General features: G+C 47.4%; 1 protein-coding gene across 2 annotated transcripts in view; it reads right to left on the bottom strand.

Annotated features, from left to right (window-relative positions):
- ZFPM1 (zinc finger protein, FOG family member 1) overlaps window positions 1-14,218 on the bottom strand; it is a 98,606-nt gene that overhangs the window by 67,351 nt on the left and 17,037 nt on the right. Inside the window, exon 1 of one of the 2 annotated variants that reach the window (XM_053271399.1) lies at window positions 2,175-2,318. The exons of the other annotated variant lie outside the window; for it this stretch is intronic. Within the exon in view, the coding sequence (XP_053127374.1) occupies window positions 2,175-2,226 (52 nt within the window). The 5' untranslated portion in view covers window positions 2,227-2,318. Of the gene's footprint in view, window positions 1-2,174; window positions 2,319-14,218 lie in introns of those variants that run through there. 2 annotated transcript variants of the gene reach the window in all.

Here is a 14,218-nt window from a genome sequence, read left to right as displayed (position 1 = left end):
TTAAGAATGAACTTTACACATTTACAATTTAATAAGTTCGTCCTGTTTTAAATATATTGCACACCGCCTTGAGATGGTTTTAATGAAAAGGTGGTCTACAAATCTGACAATAAGCAAAAGCTGCAGCTGCGCATGTTTCTAAAGCAGAGCTTGCAGAAGGTTGTGTGGTAAGGGGAAGTTACCCTGCAAAGGTGGTTAGTGGTGGTGGTGAATTCTCACAGATGCAAAAAAAGAAAAAGAAAGTGTGTGGGGGGGGGACGGGCGGAGGGAGATCAACAGATCTGTTCCTTTGTGGTTTCCTCAGGTGGCAGCAAAGAACAGATGCAAGCCACAGTCCTGGCTGGTTACATAAGCCACACTCGAGGAAGGTTTCTAGAAGACTGCCTTGCTCTTCAAGAGTCTCTAGGAATTCCTTGAGCCGTGCAAAGAGGGTGCCTTACCGAACAGGACTTGGTGCTGGGAGCCAGATACATGTGATAATGGTAAAACATGTGTAAAATCTAGTCCTATTCAGACATTATGTTGTACAAGCATACAGATGTCTGTACACTTGTACAGGTTCTTGTCTGAATGATGGTATCTGCATTCACTTCAAAAGTGAACTTGGGTGTCCGATGTAATGTGTGAATAACTGTAGCTGTGCAATAGACTGTGCCTGTGTACACAGTACCCGTATTCAACATGTCTGAAGAGGGCTTCTGTGTACAGAGGTGCAGTTATTCACGGGCACTTTCTGTCTGCATCCTGCATTTCAGGGGGCCTGTACCCAGGTTCCCTTTTAAAATGAACACAGGAACAGCCATTCATGGAAAAACACGTACATGTATGCAAACAGTTGGTTGCAGGTACAATGTCTGAATAAGATGGTTGTTCCCTTCCTCTTCCCTTCCTTTCTCAAGCAGTAATTCATAAACTGTGAACCCAGGGCAGGGGGGCAATGAATGAACTTAATTAAAGGCCCCTCTGAAACCCAAATACCCACCCCCAGATGAGGCTGTGGTGTCGCTTGTCTCTGTGAGATCAGGAATGTCAGAAGAGCCCTGCTGGATCATACCCAAAGGCCCATCATGCCCAGCACCCTGATTTCCATAGCAACCAGCCAGATGCCTCCAGGAAGCACACAGCCACCCTTTGCCCCCAGAATCTGGAATCCAGAGGTAGACTGCTTCTGAGCATGGAGGTTCCATTTAGCCGCCATGGCTAATACCTGCTGGCAGTCCTCTCCTCCTTCATGAATTTCTCCGATACCTTGTAAAGGCATCCAAGTCTGCAGCCATAACCATATCTTGTGCCAGTGAGTTCCACAAGTCAATGTCGCGTTGTGTGAAGAAGCGTTTTCTTGTTTCTGTCCTGAATCTCCTGTACATTAGTTTCACTGAGCAGCCCTGAATTCTAGTAAGAAAGATGTGGGTGGGGGACATCTCTCTATCCACTTTCTCCCCTGCTAACTGAGCAAGGAGGCACCTTTCAGAGTGGCAAGGGGAGAGCAACTGGTCCCATTCAGTCCCAGCACAGCATCCCCCCAGTGGCTACTATTGTTAAGGTCTACCTTGTGTTTCTTTTTAGATTGTGAGCTCTTTGGAGACAGGGAACCATCTTATTTATTTTTCTACATAAACCACTTTGAAAACATTTGTTTAAAAATGGTATATAATATATAAATATTTGTTGAAGCCCCACATCATACATGATTTTTAATAAACCTTTATGTTGCATGCATATGTACACTGTGCATGCGCATATGCACATGCACACACACCCCACCACCAGTCGCACTAACTGTTCTGGCCTCAGACAGGGAGTAGATTCTTCTGAGGATGGGTCGTCCTTACTCTCTTCACACACTGAAAGCAAGCTATTTGTGGTGAAAGAGAAGGCCCTTTCACACATTAAGTTCAACACTCATACAACGAGTACATGGTGTACATAGTCATTCGCATGTTATGTTGAACCCAGGTACAGAAGCATGCTTCCTGCCTGTACCATGCATTTGAAGGGTTTACTGTTAAAATGAACAGAGTGTCATTCACACCAATACATGTACGAGTGTACAGACATCTGTACACTTGTACAGCAAATGTCTGAATCGGGCTAGAGACGTGTGCAATTTCTGGAAAGAAACCCCCACCCCACTTGTGTTTCAGCTTCCAAAATTTCAGGAAATTGTACCTTACCGTTTTTAGCAGCACACAGACACCAGCCGAAAGCCATCCATAGCTCTGGCATCTGCCCCAGAAGACAAAAGCCAAAATGGCAGGTACCATGTGCCTCTTGAGCCAGTTAAGCTTACAGTAACCCCCTCTGTTTGCACGCCAGCCTAGCTCTTCCCTGCACAGCTGCCTCGTTCAGCTCAACAGAGGCAGCCCTTCCACCAAAACGTATGGGAACACTCTTTGTGTGCATTACAGCCTTCTTCCATTGGAGGAAGGGGAAAAACGTTTTTGCTTTCCAAAATTCCTGGAAATCAGCAAACAGGATACTATATTTGCACTACAGACACACGCCAGGGACGTTTCCTGCTGCATGTCCCATGTTTCTGTATGTTGCATCCCCTGAATGCACAGCTGGAGAAAGGGGCATGTTTCCCCCCAAAGACCACACACCCCTCTTCAGAAAAACACCACATAAAACAGGAGCTTCAATAAGCTCTGAGAGAAAAACACTCTCTACGATCCCCTTTTCAAGTTCCATTCTGCATGCCTCGCACAGAAGAAAATCCCTTATGAATTTCTTTAGGCACTTATTCGTTTGCTCAAAATAATCATTCCTTGCTATTTTTCCTGGGTGGGGCTAGAATGGAAGAAAGAACCCCTCTCACTTGAGAACCCCTCTTCTCACTCCAGATCTTGTTACCCAACAAAAGGATGAAGGCGTGTGTGTGTGTGTGTGTGTGTGTGTGTGTGTGTGTGTGTGTGTGTGTTCGTTCATTTGTTCCCCGGGGTTGTGTTTTGACTTCATTTGCAAAAAGAAAGAAAAAATAACTTGCAATTTTAATTTAATGGTAACATTTTATCACCAGTTCCATGAATTATCAAGGCAGTGGGGTTTGTGTGTTTTCTGTTCTTGGCATTTTGGTGGAGAGAGATAAGGGTAAAAAACAACAGAGCTGCTCAGAGAGTGAAAAAGGGAGATAGATAACGCAGATATCAACTCCTACACCAAACAGCCCTGGACTTATCTCTGCTTTTTATCGCAGTTCCTTTAAAAAAAATAATAAAGAGAGGAGAACAGCCCTACTGGAATGGGGCAATACATCGAAAATGAACTTTAGACTGCTTGGTCTTTAGTTAGAAAATGTAGGGTGGGTTCGGGCGGGGGGGGGGGATTGAGATTTTCAAGAGATACCTTCAAAAAGGTCAGGAAACCTAGAACATTCAGGAACCAAAGTTTATTTTTCAGGCAAAAACAAAAACGAAAAGCAAACACACACACACCACCTATCCTAAAATTGCTTATTTATGCATTTAGGAGACTACCCATTTTTAAATGCTCATTTCCCCTGGAAATGCAGAAATATCCACAAAGAACGCTTATGAAGAATATGTATAAGCTGTGCTTCTCAACAGAGGAAGTTGACAAGAACGAACTGCCCTGTCCTTTTGGCCATCCTTTTGTTCACAGGATCACAACCATGAGAGTATAAGAAGGGCAAATGGTTCTCTTTCTCCTAAAATGTTCTTGTTTGCTCAAAAGACCGTTCCACAAAAACATAATTAGACTGGCAATCAAATTCCAGCTAGATAAACAATGCACTTAAAAGGGGAGAAAATAGGTACCCCACTCCTTACCACACCTTGGACTACACATTATCGGGCAGAAGGTAGCCAACCGGAGATTTTGCCAGCTGCTACAAGTCTCATCAACCACGGCCTTTGGCCACTATGGCGGAGATCCAAAGTTGGGGACCTCTCTTCTAAGCAAGTAATAGTTCTAGTTATTATATCTCGTTATTAGTTATTAATAGTTCTAGTTAGCATATTGAACATGGTGCCTAACAAGAGTATAAGAGGAACAGTCTCTGCCCCGAGGAGCTCATAGATGCAATATAGAGGAGACCCACACAGGAAATAGGGGGAAACTGAGGCAGTGGTGAATGGAAAGTATATAGGGTTATTTTGGGATTGGTTAGAGTAGGGTATGGGGACTAAGGGTGCCTGGGTTTAGGGGAGCGTTACAACCCTCCATGAAAGAGTGCTCCACATATTATGGGAGGTTAAAGTGTTTTTTTTAAAAAAATAAAAGACCTGCTTTCTACCCTACGGAACTCAAGGTAGCTTGAAAAAAATGTGTTTAAAAAGATATCAACACATGGCAGGAAGCCCTATCCATGTCTGGCGTATTACTGGACTTACAAGATGGCCTTCCATCTTGTTTCCTTACGAATATTTATATACTGCTTTCCCACAAAAATTCCCAAAGCGGTTTACATAGAAAGAAAGAAAGAAAGAAAGAGAGAGAGAGAGAGAGAAAATGGCTACTCTGTCCCCAAAGGGCTCAGCATCTAAAAAAGGAACACAAGACAGACACCAGCAACAGCCACTAGAGGGATGCTGTGCTGGGGATGGATAGGGCCAGTTGCTCTCCCCCGCTAAATGAAGAGAATCACCACTTTTAAAAGTTAGCAGGGACTAGGCTCCTGACAGAGCCTAGTCAAAGCTAGGCCTTTTAGATATAAATAATGTAGAAGCAGCGAACAATCATAGCATCTCTTACTGAAGGCCTGCCCACAGATGTACGATGCTCCATTGTCCTGAAGAGCTGGCCACCCCAAGCACCCCTGACTAGGCTCCACTCCAAGAGTTCCAAACACCTGCCATCCATTATGGTCCCAAGGTATGGTCTAAGGCACGACTGACCACCTTCCGCCTCCCTGCAGACATTGGCCTACAATGCCCATCATCCCTGGCTTTGGACACTGTGGATGGGGATGGTGGGAGTTGTGCAGCCACCTTCCTGAAGCTAAGCAGGTACAGGTCTGGCCAATACCTGGATGTGAGGCCACCTGTGAATTCCATGTAAGCTGCCTTGAATTCACATTGCCATTCTCACAACAGCACTCTAAGGAAAGTCAATATAGATGGCCCTTGTTACTCACGGGGATCCTGTTCTCGCCTATAGGCATGGATACGGAAACTACAAATAATGAAACCTATGGAAATCTAGGGGTTAGGTACCTACATGCACACACACAAGCTACAAGGGTAGGGGGATAAGAGAAATAAAGTATTCTATCTTGCTCTCCAGCAATGCACCCCCAACCCCCAATTCTAGCCACCAAAAAAAAAAGAAAAAAGAAAAAAATCCAGACCGGAAATGACACGAGAAATGACTTTACGTCATTTCCAGTGGCCCTGAAACCATGAACAGGCAAGAATAGCCTGTTTTTGCACCCACGGACATGGAAACCTGGTGTCTAGCTCCTCACCGCAGACACGCACACGGTTGCTGGAACCGTGGATAAGGAGGGCCACCTGTATTATGAATTCTCTGCCACACGATGTAGCGATGGCCACTAGCCTGGATGGCTTTCCTGATTGCCAGTAAACTTAGAATCAATGAAAGGAAGTACTTTTCCACACAATGCATCATTAATCTCTGGAATTCTCTGCCGCAGGATGTGGTGATGGCCACCAGTTTGGATGGCTTTAGACAAATTCATGGAGGACCGTTCTGTCAATGACTACTAGCCCTGATGGCTATGGGCCACCTCCAGCCTCAGAGGCAAGATGTTATAGGGGGGTCAATGGCTGATGAGAAGGCCTGCCTGCATCTTCTGGCTGCAGGCTTCCCAGAGATATCTGGTGGGTGGGAAATGCTGGATTAGATGTTCGTTTGCTCTGGCCCAATAAGGATCCTCCTCCTCCTGGCCCCATGAGTTCATGGCACGGGCGAAATCCTAGCTGGGGACCTCACAATTCATTAGCCAGTCTCTCAGCCACTATATTTCCCCACATCCTTTCTGACAAAGGAAGATGCTATGGGTGCTCCAGTGAGGTGGGCACCAATGCAAAGCAAGTTATTCTCTTTGCTTAATGTGTTAGGTTTTAATTGCTTCCTCTGCCCCAGGCCAGGAAAGTTATTTGAACGTAACCCTCCCCGCTCCAGAGAGAGAGAGAGAGAGAGAATCAGCCAACCAGGCCTTGATGGATTTTCTTTGGATCTAGGAGCCTGTCCCAAAATTTAGAACCCAGATGATGGCCATGTGACAAAACTTCCGGACTTCGTGATGGTCACTGGGGGAGAGGTAAATGGGCTTCCGTGTATCCCCTTTACAAGTAACATACTTAGATCAGAAGCAGGCCTGCTCGGGACACACAAAGATTTTATTTAATAACTCTGCCTCTGACTAGTCCAGGTGGCACAGTTAAATTTTTAGGCACCACGGCTCCCTGGCGCCTGGGATTTGCCGAGCCCTGGAGTAAACACTCTCACTGAGCACCCCAGGAGCTAAAGCCTTCTTGGCCACGATTCCCGAACCACCTCCTCCTCCCTACTCTCCCATCCAAAACGCACACCCAAAAACCTGGCATCTTACGCTTGCTCGATCCCCAACACCACACTATAGCCTGTATCCACCCAAGAAGACAACTTGACATTGTCTCCTCTCTGCAGCAGCAGCAGCACCACCACCACTCCGGTGGCAGCGCTGGAATCAACCTGCCCCATGCAAATCTGTTAATTGTCTGGCGACATCATGACGTGCTTTGAAGTCCAGAAGAGCTAAGCCTTTCTGCAGCGGAATCGTGGAGCAGAGCAGAAGAGATTGGAAGGGGAAAAAATGGACTCAAGGCTCTTTCTCCCCCCCTTCTCCTTTTCCTTCCCCCCTCCTCTGCCCTCACACTCCCGTCCCTACCTTCTTTTTGAAAAACATAATTTATCTGTGTATTATCAAGAAATCCAGACACTTTAATCAGTGAGCTATGAAGTCAGTATTTCCATTCTTATCTAGTGGAGGAGTGGAAATGGAGAGGAGATAGGCAGCTCCGAGCCGGTCCATGGTGGGGAATGTTAATGGGAGGAGAGGCTGCCCCATTGGCTACTGAGCACCGGCTATCTCCACCATTATCAAGCCCTTATCAATTCAACCATCAGTGGCGCGGTAATGGGGCCAGTTCAACTTTCCGTATTATCATATCCGCTGAAACCTGCATGAGAGGCCTCAGCCGGGAGACGGAGGAGTGAGCGAGCGACTGAACTCCACATTTTTTAAAAAAATAAATAAAAGGAGGAGGAGGAGGAGGAGGAGGGTGGGGGCACAAGAAGAAATGCCAGATGAATCAATCCAGACCCACAAGGAGATGGGGGGGGGGATGCTAGGCACAGAGAGCGGCTGGTTCTCTTTCTCCCATTTCCCTTTGCAGAAGGCCCCAACTTTGCTCCCTGGTTGGACCAGTTTGGGCTCCACTCCACTCTCAAAACCCGAAGAGCTGCTGTGCACAACCCTAAACTAGATGGACCAAAGGTCTGCCTCGGTATAAGGCACCTTCCAAGGTCCCCAATGCTGTTTAGAATGCTTTAGCATCAAGGGTCCTCAAGCTTGGGTCCTCCGACGTGGGACTACAACTCCCATCACCCCCAGTCACAATGGCACTGTTAGCAGTGACAAGGCACACGAGGCTCGGCAGGTTTGTTCAGAAGAAGCCTGCTCGGACACAGCCCTGTTTCCAATAATCTGTAGCCGTTGTACTGAAAACATTTCTACACCACTTGTCAACAAAAAGCATTGTACATCGCAAGAGGGAACAGAAGATGCTTCCCTGTCCCACAACAGCTAAAAAAATCTAGCCAACCTGGAAGTCCCCAAGTTGGGTCTGAAGGGGACAGCTCTCTCCTGCTATGGCTCACGGTGCAATTGAACCGGTGTTCAGAGGTAGACTTCCACTGAACATGGAGGTTCTGGTCAGCAAACACCTCTAACCAACATGCAATTTAGAAACCTAAGAGCCACTCGGGCCAAAACCCATATTGCCCGGCATCCTGCTTCCCACAGTGGCCAGCTAATGCTTCTGGGAAGCCCACTACCAGCCTTCTCAGAGAACCGTAGAGCTGGGATGAACCTCGGAGCTCTTCTAGTAAAGCCTTCTGCACAGTGCAGGAATCTGCTGGAGGGTCCCTGAGAGGTAGCTTCTGTTAGTAAAGGAGAGCTTACCACCACCACCATGAGGCAGGCAGTTCCACTGTCAAACGGTCAGGAAACTCCTTCTCCGTTCATGTAAAACACTCCCTGGCCAGATGCATCCTGCTCCTCCGCTCCTCCCCACCCTTCCTTTCACCCATTCTCGCCATGGACTGTCCTCTGCCTCCTCTTCCACCTCCCTGCCGACCCAACCTTGCAGCCCTCAGAGGCAGCCCCACAGCGACTCAATGCTTTGCACAGCACCGGGCACCCTGCTTCCTCCCTGAGTTGCCTCTCAACCGGCGGCACCTTCCAGGGACTGCACAAGAGCAGTAACTTCAACCGCTTTTAAAACACGCCGAGCAGTCTTAAAAACGGAGGCAAACGGCAAGCAGGCCATTCTGAGCCGCAGAGTGCCACAACACGGTATGTGGACATTTACCCATCGAGACAGAAAGCCTAGCAGGGCAAGAGTTCGGCTTTGCGCGTTCAAAGCCAGGGGATCCGACAAGCCCCACTCAGCGGGGAAGCAGGCAGCTACAACTAAGATCATTCTGCTCCAAGTCAACCTCAACTGGATTCCTCTGCCTCAGGGTTGGGCAGAAGGGAGATCTCCAGCTACACACACACACACACCCCGCCACCCTCTGCCTTTCCCTGCTAAGTGATCAAAGAGGCACCTTTTAAAAGTGGCGATTCTCTTTATTTAGCAGGGGGAGAGCAACTGGCCCTATCCGTCCCCAGCACAGCATCCCTCCAGGGCCTGTTGCTGGTGTCTATCTTGTATTTCTTTTTTAGATTGTGAGCCCTTTGGGGACAGGGAGCCATTTTTATTATTTATGTATATCTATGTAAGCCACTTTGGAAACTTTTGTTGACAAGCGGCATCTAAATTTCCATCATATTCGCATTCTGCATTTGGCTACAGGGAGAAAGAAAGCTTGGGGGGGGGGAACCAGGAGTGGGTGTGTGAGTGAGATCAGCTGGGGTGTTTGTGGAAGAATATCTGCTTGGCATGCAGAAGGTCCTCAGTCCGGCCACTGGCAGCATCTCCAGGGAGGGCAGGGAAGGACTCCTGCCTGAAACCTTGGAGAGCTGCTGCCAGTCAGTGTAGACAACACTGAGCTAGCTGGACTAATGATCTGACTCAGCATAAGGCAGCTTCCCATATTCTTCTTAGGGAATGATGCTGTAGCTCAGTGGAAGAGCACCTGCTTTGCATGCAGAAGGTCCCAGGTCTCAAATTGAGTTGATGGCCAGCGGAGCTCAGCATAATACATAGGAAGATAGGAAGCTGCCATATACTGAGTCAGACCATCGGTCTATCTAGCTCAGTATTGTCTTCACAGACTGGCAGCGGCTTCTCCAAGGTTTGTTTGTTTATTATTTATTTATTAGATGTATATACCGCCCTTCCAAAATGGCTCAGGGTTGCACTGTGTGTACGAAGACAGCCCCTTTAGTACACGCACATCCCTTCCAGCACGCCTGACTGTGTCGCCCAGCTCTAATGGGAAGCAAACTACTGGCAAAATCCACTAGCACTAGGGACCCCGCCCACAAACCTTTGGGCCCATCACTTTGCGGAGGGTGCCCTCAAAGCAGGTGCTGGCTGGCCATTCTCCTCCAGGGCTGCCAAATGCCAGCCAAGGTGCAGTTTGAAGCCGCCATCTTGGATTCTGCTCAACCTGAGCACATGAGAGCTGGGAAACAAGTGGTCCCCGCCAGCGTCAGAGCACCGTTTTGCCCATAATGAGCCGTGCGGGGAAAAGGAGATGCAAACAACTTTATGTCAATCAATGGATGCAGTTAGCAAGCACCAGGAAAGCTAATATTAGAGGTACACGCGGCACGTTTGTGGCCATATCAGTGGTAAGAAACTTGTTTACCTTGTTCCTTGCAAAGACTGTCAGGAATATTGATGCCGATTTAACTATACACACACACACACCCCCTGGGATCAGTTTCCCAGCTTTCCGGTTGGCACCTTGGAGAGAGCCGGAACACATCAACGTCTCCAACAATTTGGGGTGGGGAGGAGCAGAAGAAAATAGGAACACAGGAAGCTGCCTCATATAGAGTCAGATCGTTGGTCCATCTCGCTCAGGATTGTCAGCACTGACTGGCAGCGGCTCTCCCAAGGTTACAGGCAGGGGTCTCTCCCAGCCCTACCTGGAGATGCTGCCCGGAGGTGAAGCTGGGACCTTCTGCACGCAAAGCAGATATTCTACCACTGAGCTCTGCCACCCATCCCCAAAAGGGAGCATGCATAGCTCTCCCATGATCCAGGCACTGACCACACCAAGTCCTGCTTCAACAAGGTGGCTGCATCACCTGCCCTTAGGAATGCTCACCTTCAGCTCTCTTGAAGATGTCTGGCTTACAATTCCCATAATCCTTAGCTGTTGGCCACCGTGTCTGGGGATTATGGGAGCTGTAGTCCAAAGAACCTGGGGGGGGGGCTAAGTTGAGCAGGCCTACCTTAGACCATGAAGATAATTTGAAGAAAACTCCTCTCCATGTTAACTTAACAAAATAAACTCATGCTTTGCCAGGCAATGTTGGAGGAAGAGCCATAGCACACTGGCCGTACAGGCAGAATGTGCACTTGTCCCAAAGGCCTAGGCCATGAGAAATCAGCTAGCCATTAAGACTCTTGTTTCGGGTTTCCAGACACCAACACCTACAAAGGGAAAGATGCTCTGGGTTCTGTACAGGGCTGGCTCCTACAGTATCCTGGCGGTAGTGCCAGAATAAAGAAGAGGAGTTGCGTCAACATTTCGCCATCATAAGCCCTGAACAGTACATTACTTACAAGAACAGAAGTATCCACTCCACCCCTCTGAAATCTTGCACATATCAGCTAGGGAACAGGAGACTCAACCCCTCCAAATATGGTGCAGATCTGCTGAACAATGGCTGAGGCACAGCAGTTTGAAATATTTAACTCCTAAAAAGAGGGGTCAAAGTGTTGGCAGCCTTTTTCTGGCACAGATAATCTCTAATTTTTTTTTTAAAAAAGAGTTAATGTCTCTTTAGTTATTTAACGCTAACCCCAATAATTTTTTTTTTAACTGCAATACGTTGTACTTTAGGCCTAGTCTGCAAATGGTTCAGAATGAGGAGGTTGTAGTCTTCACTTCAGACTACAGGATTGGGGCCACACCACTTTTCGGAGGCCAAGACCATAACACAGACCGACAACCAGAACAGTTAGCAAAGGGATGAGCTGGCACAGAATTTCTCCCCGGTTTCTGCACTCTTTCTCCCTTTGCGGGGAGCTTTTTATGTGCGGGAGCTGGATCTCCCCTTTGAAGTGGTACAGTGCATTCAACCAACACCCACCTCACGCCTACTTTTGCACAGGTGAGCCACATCCTTGCATGCATGCTCATTTGTTCATGACTGCAAAACCAAATGAGGACTGCACCATATGACTGGGCCACCATGCAGCACTGCTGCCATCCAATACAGACTCCTTTGCTTAGCTGGCACTTTGCGTTTCTCTGACGGTTCAAGGCTGCAGACATTCCAGGTGCCTCCTAGACAGACAAATGCCAGCTGCCTCGCCTCCCACCTCCCACACAGGGCTTCTCAATCATGCATGCCATTGCCAGGAAAGATACGTAGAACAGTCAAGGGGTGTACATCAGGGCAGACAGAAGCCAGAAGGCAGATCCTCTGGGTGATCTGACATAGATTGGCACAACAATGCCAAATAAAACTGCCAGTCAGAAAGCCCAAACTCTCTGCCCTTGTGTCAACTGCTTCCCTCTCATCCTCCATATTCCTCTGCAGGCCAGCTGCGTGTTCAAATCCCTGATCTACAGTAACAGAGATACAGATTTGTGCTTGCACATTCAGGACATCTCAGGGTATGGGTCACAGGAGGCAGGAGGCAAACAATTCTGCCCACCGCCCACCCCAGTCACTTATTTTGCACTTGACTCCAGTTGGGGGACTTTGGAGATAACAAGAACTTTGCCCCTGCTAACTGGGCAAAGAGGCACCTTTTTAAAATGGTGATTCTGTTTATTTAGCAGGTGGGGGGAGCAACCGGCCCTCTCCACCCCCAGCACAGCATCCCTCCAGTGGCTATTGCTGGTTATCTTCTGTTTCTTTAAAGATTGTGAGCCCTTTGGGGACAGGGAGCCATCTTTATTTATTTACCTGTATAAACCACTTTGGAAACTTTTGTTGAGTATTTGAATTATATAAATATTGGTATTCGTGACTAGAAACACACAGAGACCCTGCAAACCCGAGTGTGCCCACGCATGTGTGAATCAGGCCTAATTTTCAGATTAAGGTGGGGAAATGCATTAGCGTGCATAATAGGAGATATGGAGGGCATATTCAGAGATTGTAAAAAAACAGGAGATTAACGAATTAGAGAAAAAGCATTTCCTTTCTCTGCTGGCAAATGAGAGATGTCACCAAAGCATGTTGATGTGAGAAGCAGAGAGATAACAGATATTTTGGAGGGGAAAGAAGACAGGGAAAGGCCCTTATCTAAAATGACTCAGAGGCACTCATTTCTTAACCCTATCCCAGCCCAAGGTCAACAGTGACATTCCTGTCACTGTTTCACCCTTTCCAAAAAGAGAAAAGCAAACAACAACAATAAAAGAGTATATTGCTACAGAACAATGAAGAGACTTCTTCAGCTGGAGCAACTCAGAGGAAGAAGCCCCTGCTTGAAAACAGTGTGCAAGATGGAAAGGCCGGAATCAAGGGAGATGCTCAAAATCAGTCCTCAGAAGACAAAAGCAGTCCTCAGCCCAGCATACACAGATAAGCAATCTGAGTGAGAAATGGGAGGCTAGACCAACCATTTTCAAGCTTGGACCCCCAGGTGTGGCTGGACTACAACTCCCATCATCCCCAGCCGTAATAAGCAAAGGGTCTCTGGGAGTATCAGATACAAAGAGACTTGAGCCTGCTCACTTCTTGTTTTAGAAGGGATCTGCTGGAGAAAATGCTTCATATCCTCTGTTTATTGGTTTAACAGCCAAACATGTGTTTTGAAGCTTCGTTTGCGTTTTCAGAGGGCAGGATTTTAACAAAAGCACAAGCCCCATCAGCTCAGCAGCAAATACACAAATGGACAAAAATCCATTAAACAAATTCACACACACACAAACACGACAAATCAGAATAATGCAAGCTGCCCATTCAATTAAGGGCACACTTATTTCCCTTATATACATTTTTGTTCGAAGAGCTTTGTGTAATTCAAAGCCTTGCATCCTCTTATCCAAAAAGCACTTGGAGGTGGGGTGGGGGAAAACCTCTGCTTTACTCATTTTGAAACAGGGACTTTTGTCATTCCAGTTTTGAAAGCAAGGATTCAAGCTTCTCCCCCCCCCCACCCCAGTTTCTCTCCCTCTCTCCCCATCCAACACTCATATTTTAGCCTCACCCAACCAGTGTACCCTCTAAGGCGTGCGTGTGTGCACACACTCAAGCATTTTTTGATGTCCGCTCAGTTAATTGTAGATCCCGCTCAGGTTCTGGAAGGCCACATTCTGAATGCATGTGCGCACACACTGCCTTTATACTGCTGCCCAGAAGAAAACTCATTCTGCACACAGATGGGGTGGTGGGGTGGAGAGAACACTGCACCCAACGTTCTCCAAAAGAGTAGAGCAAACCCACCCACCCCCACTCAATTCCAGTACTGAGATTTCCCTCCCTCCCCACTATTGACTCCATCTTCTTTTTTTATTTTTGGAGGGCCTCCCAGGAAGGAAAAAGTTAACATTATCCTTGAAGACAGGACTTCAGATTATAAGGAATTAATGTCAGAAATCGCACACACATATAGGTGGAATGATCAGATGCTGCTAAGATGTCGCTTAGCACCTGCACCGATAAACAGCATTATTTGAACCGTTTCAGGCCTGAGCAATCAGAGTTCAGAAACTAGTGCGAAGGCCCTGCAGCCATCTGAGATGCAGGGAAATTTGGCTCCAACTTGAACTTTGCAAAGCACTGTGTGAATGTGATCTCAAACAAACATGTATTTTGCAAGCATCTGTCATCCTAAAATTAACTCCCGTGGATCAGAGCGTGGATCAGAGCGGGCTCAATTCCCATTAC

The sequence above is a fragment of the Hemicordylus capensis genome, chromosome 9, assembly GCF_027244095.1.
Source record: "Hemicordylus capensis ecotype Gifberg chromosome 9, rHemCap1.1.pri, whole genome shotgun sequence".
NCBI classification, from domain to species: domain Eukaryota; kingdom Metazoa; phylum Chordata; class Lepidosauria; order Squamata; family Cordylidae; genus Hemicordylus; species Hemicordylus capensis.
Note: the sequence above shows the minus strand (reverse complement) of the source record. Positions and strands in the feature narration are given on the sequence as shown.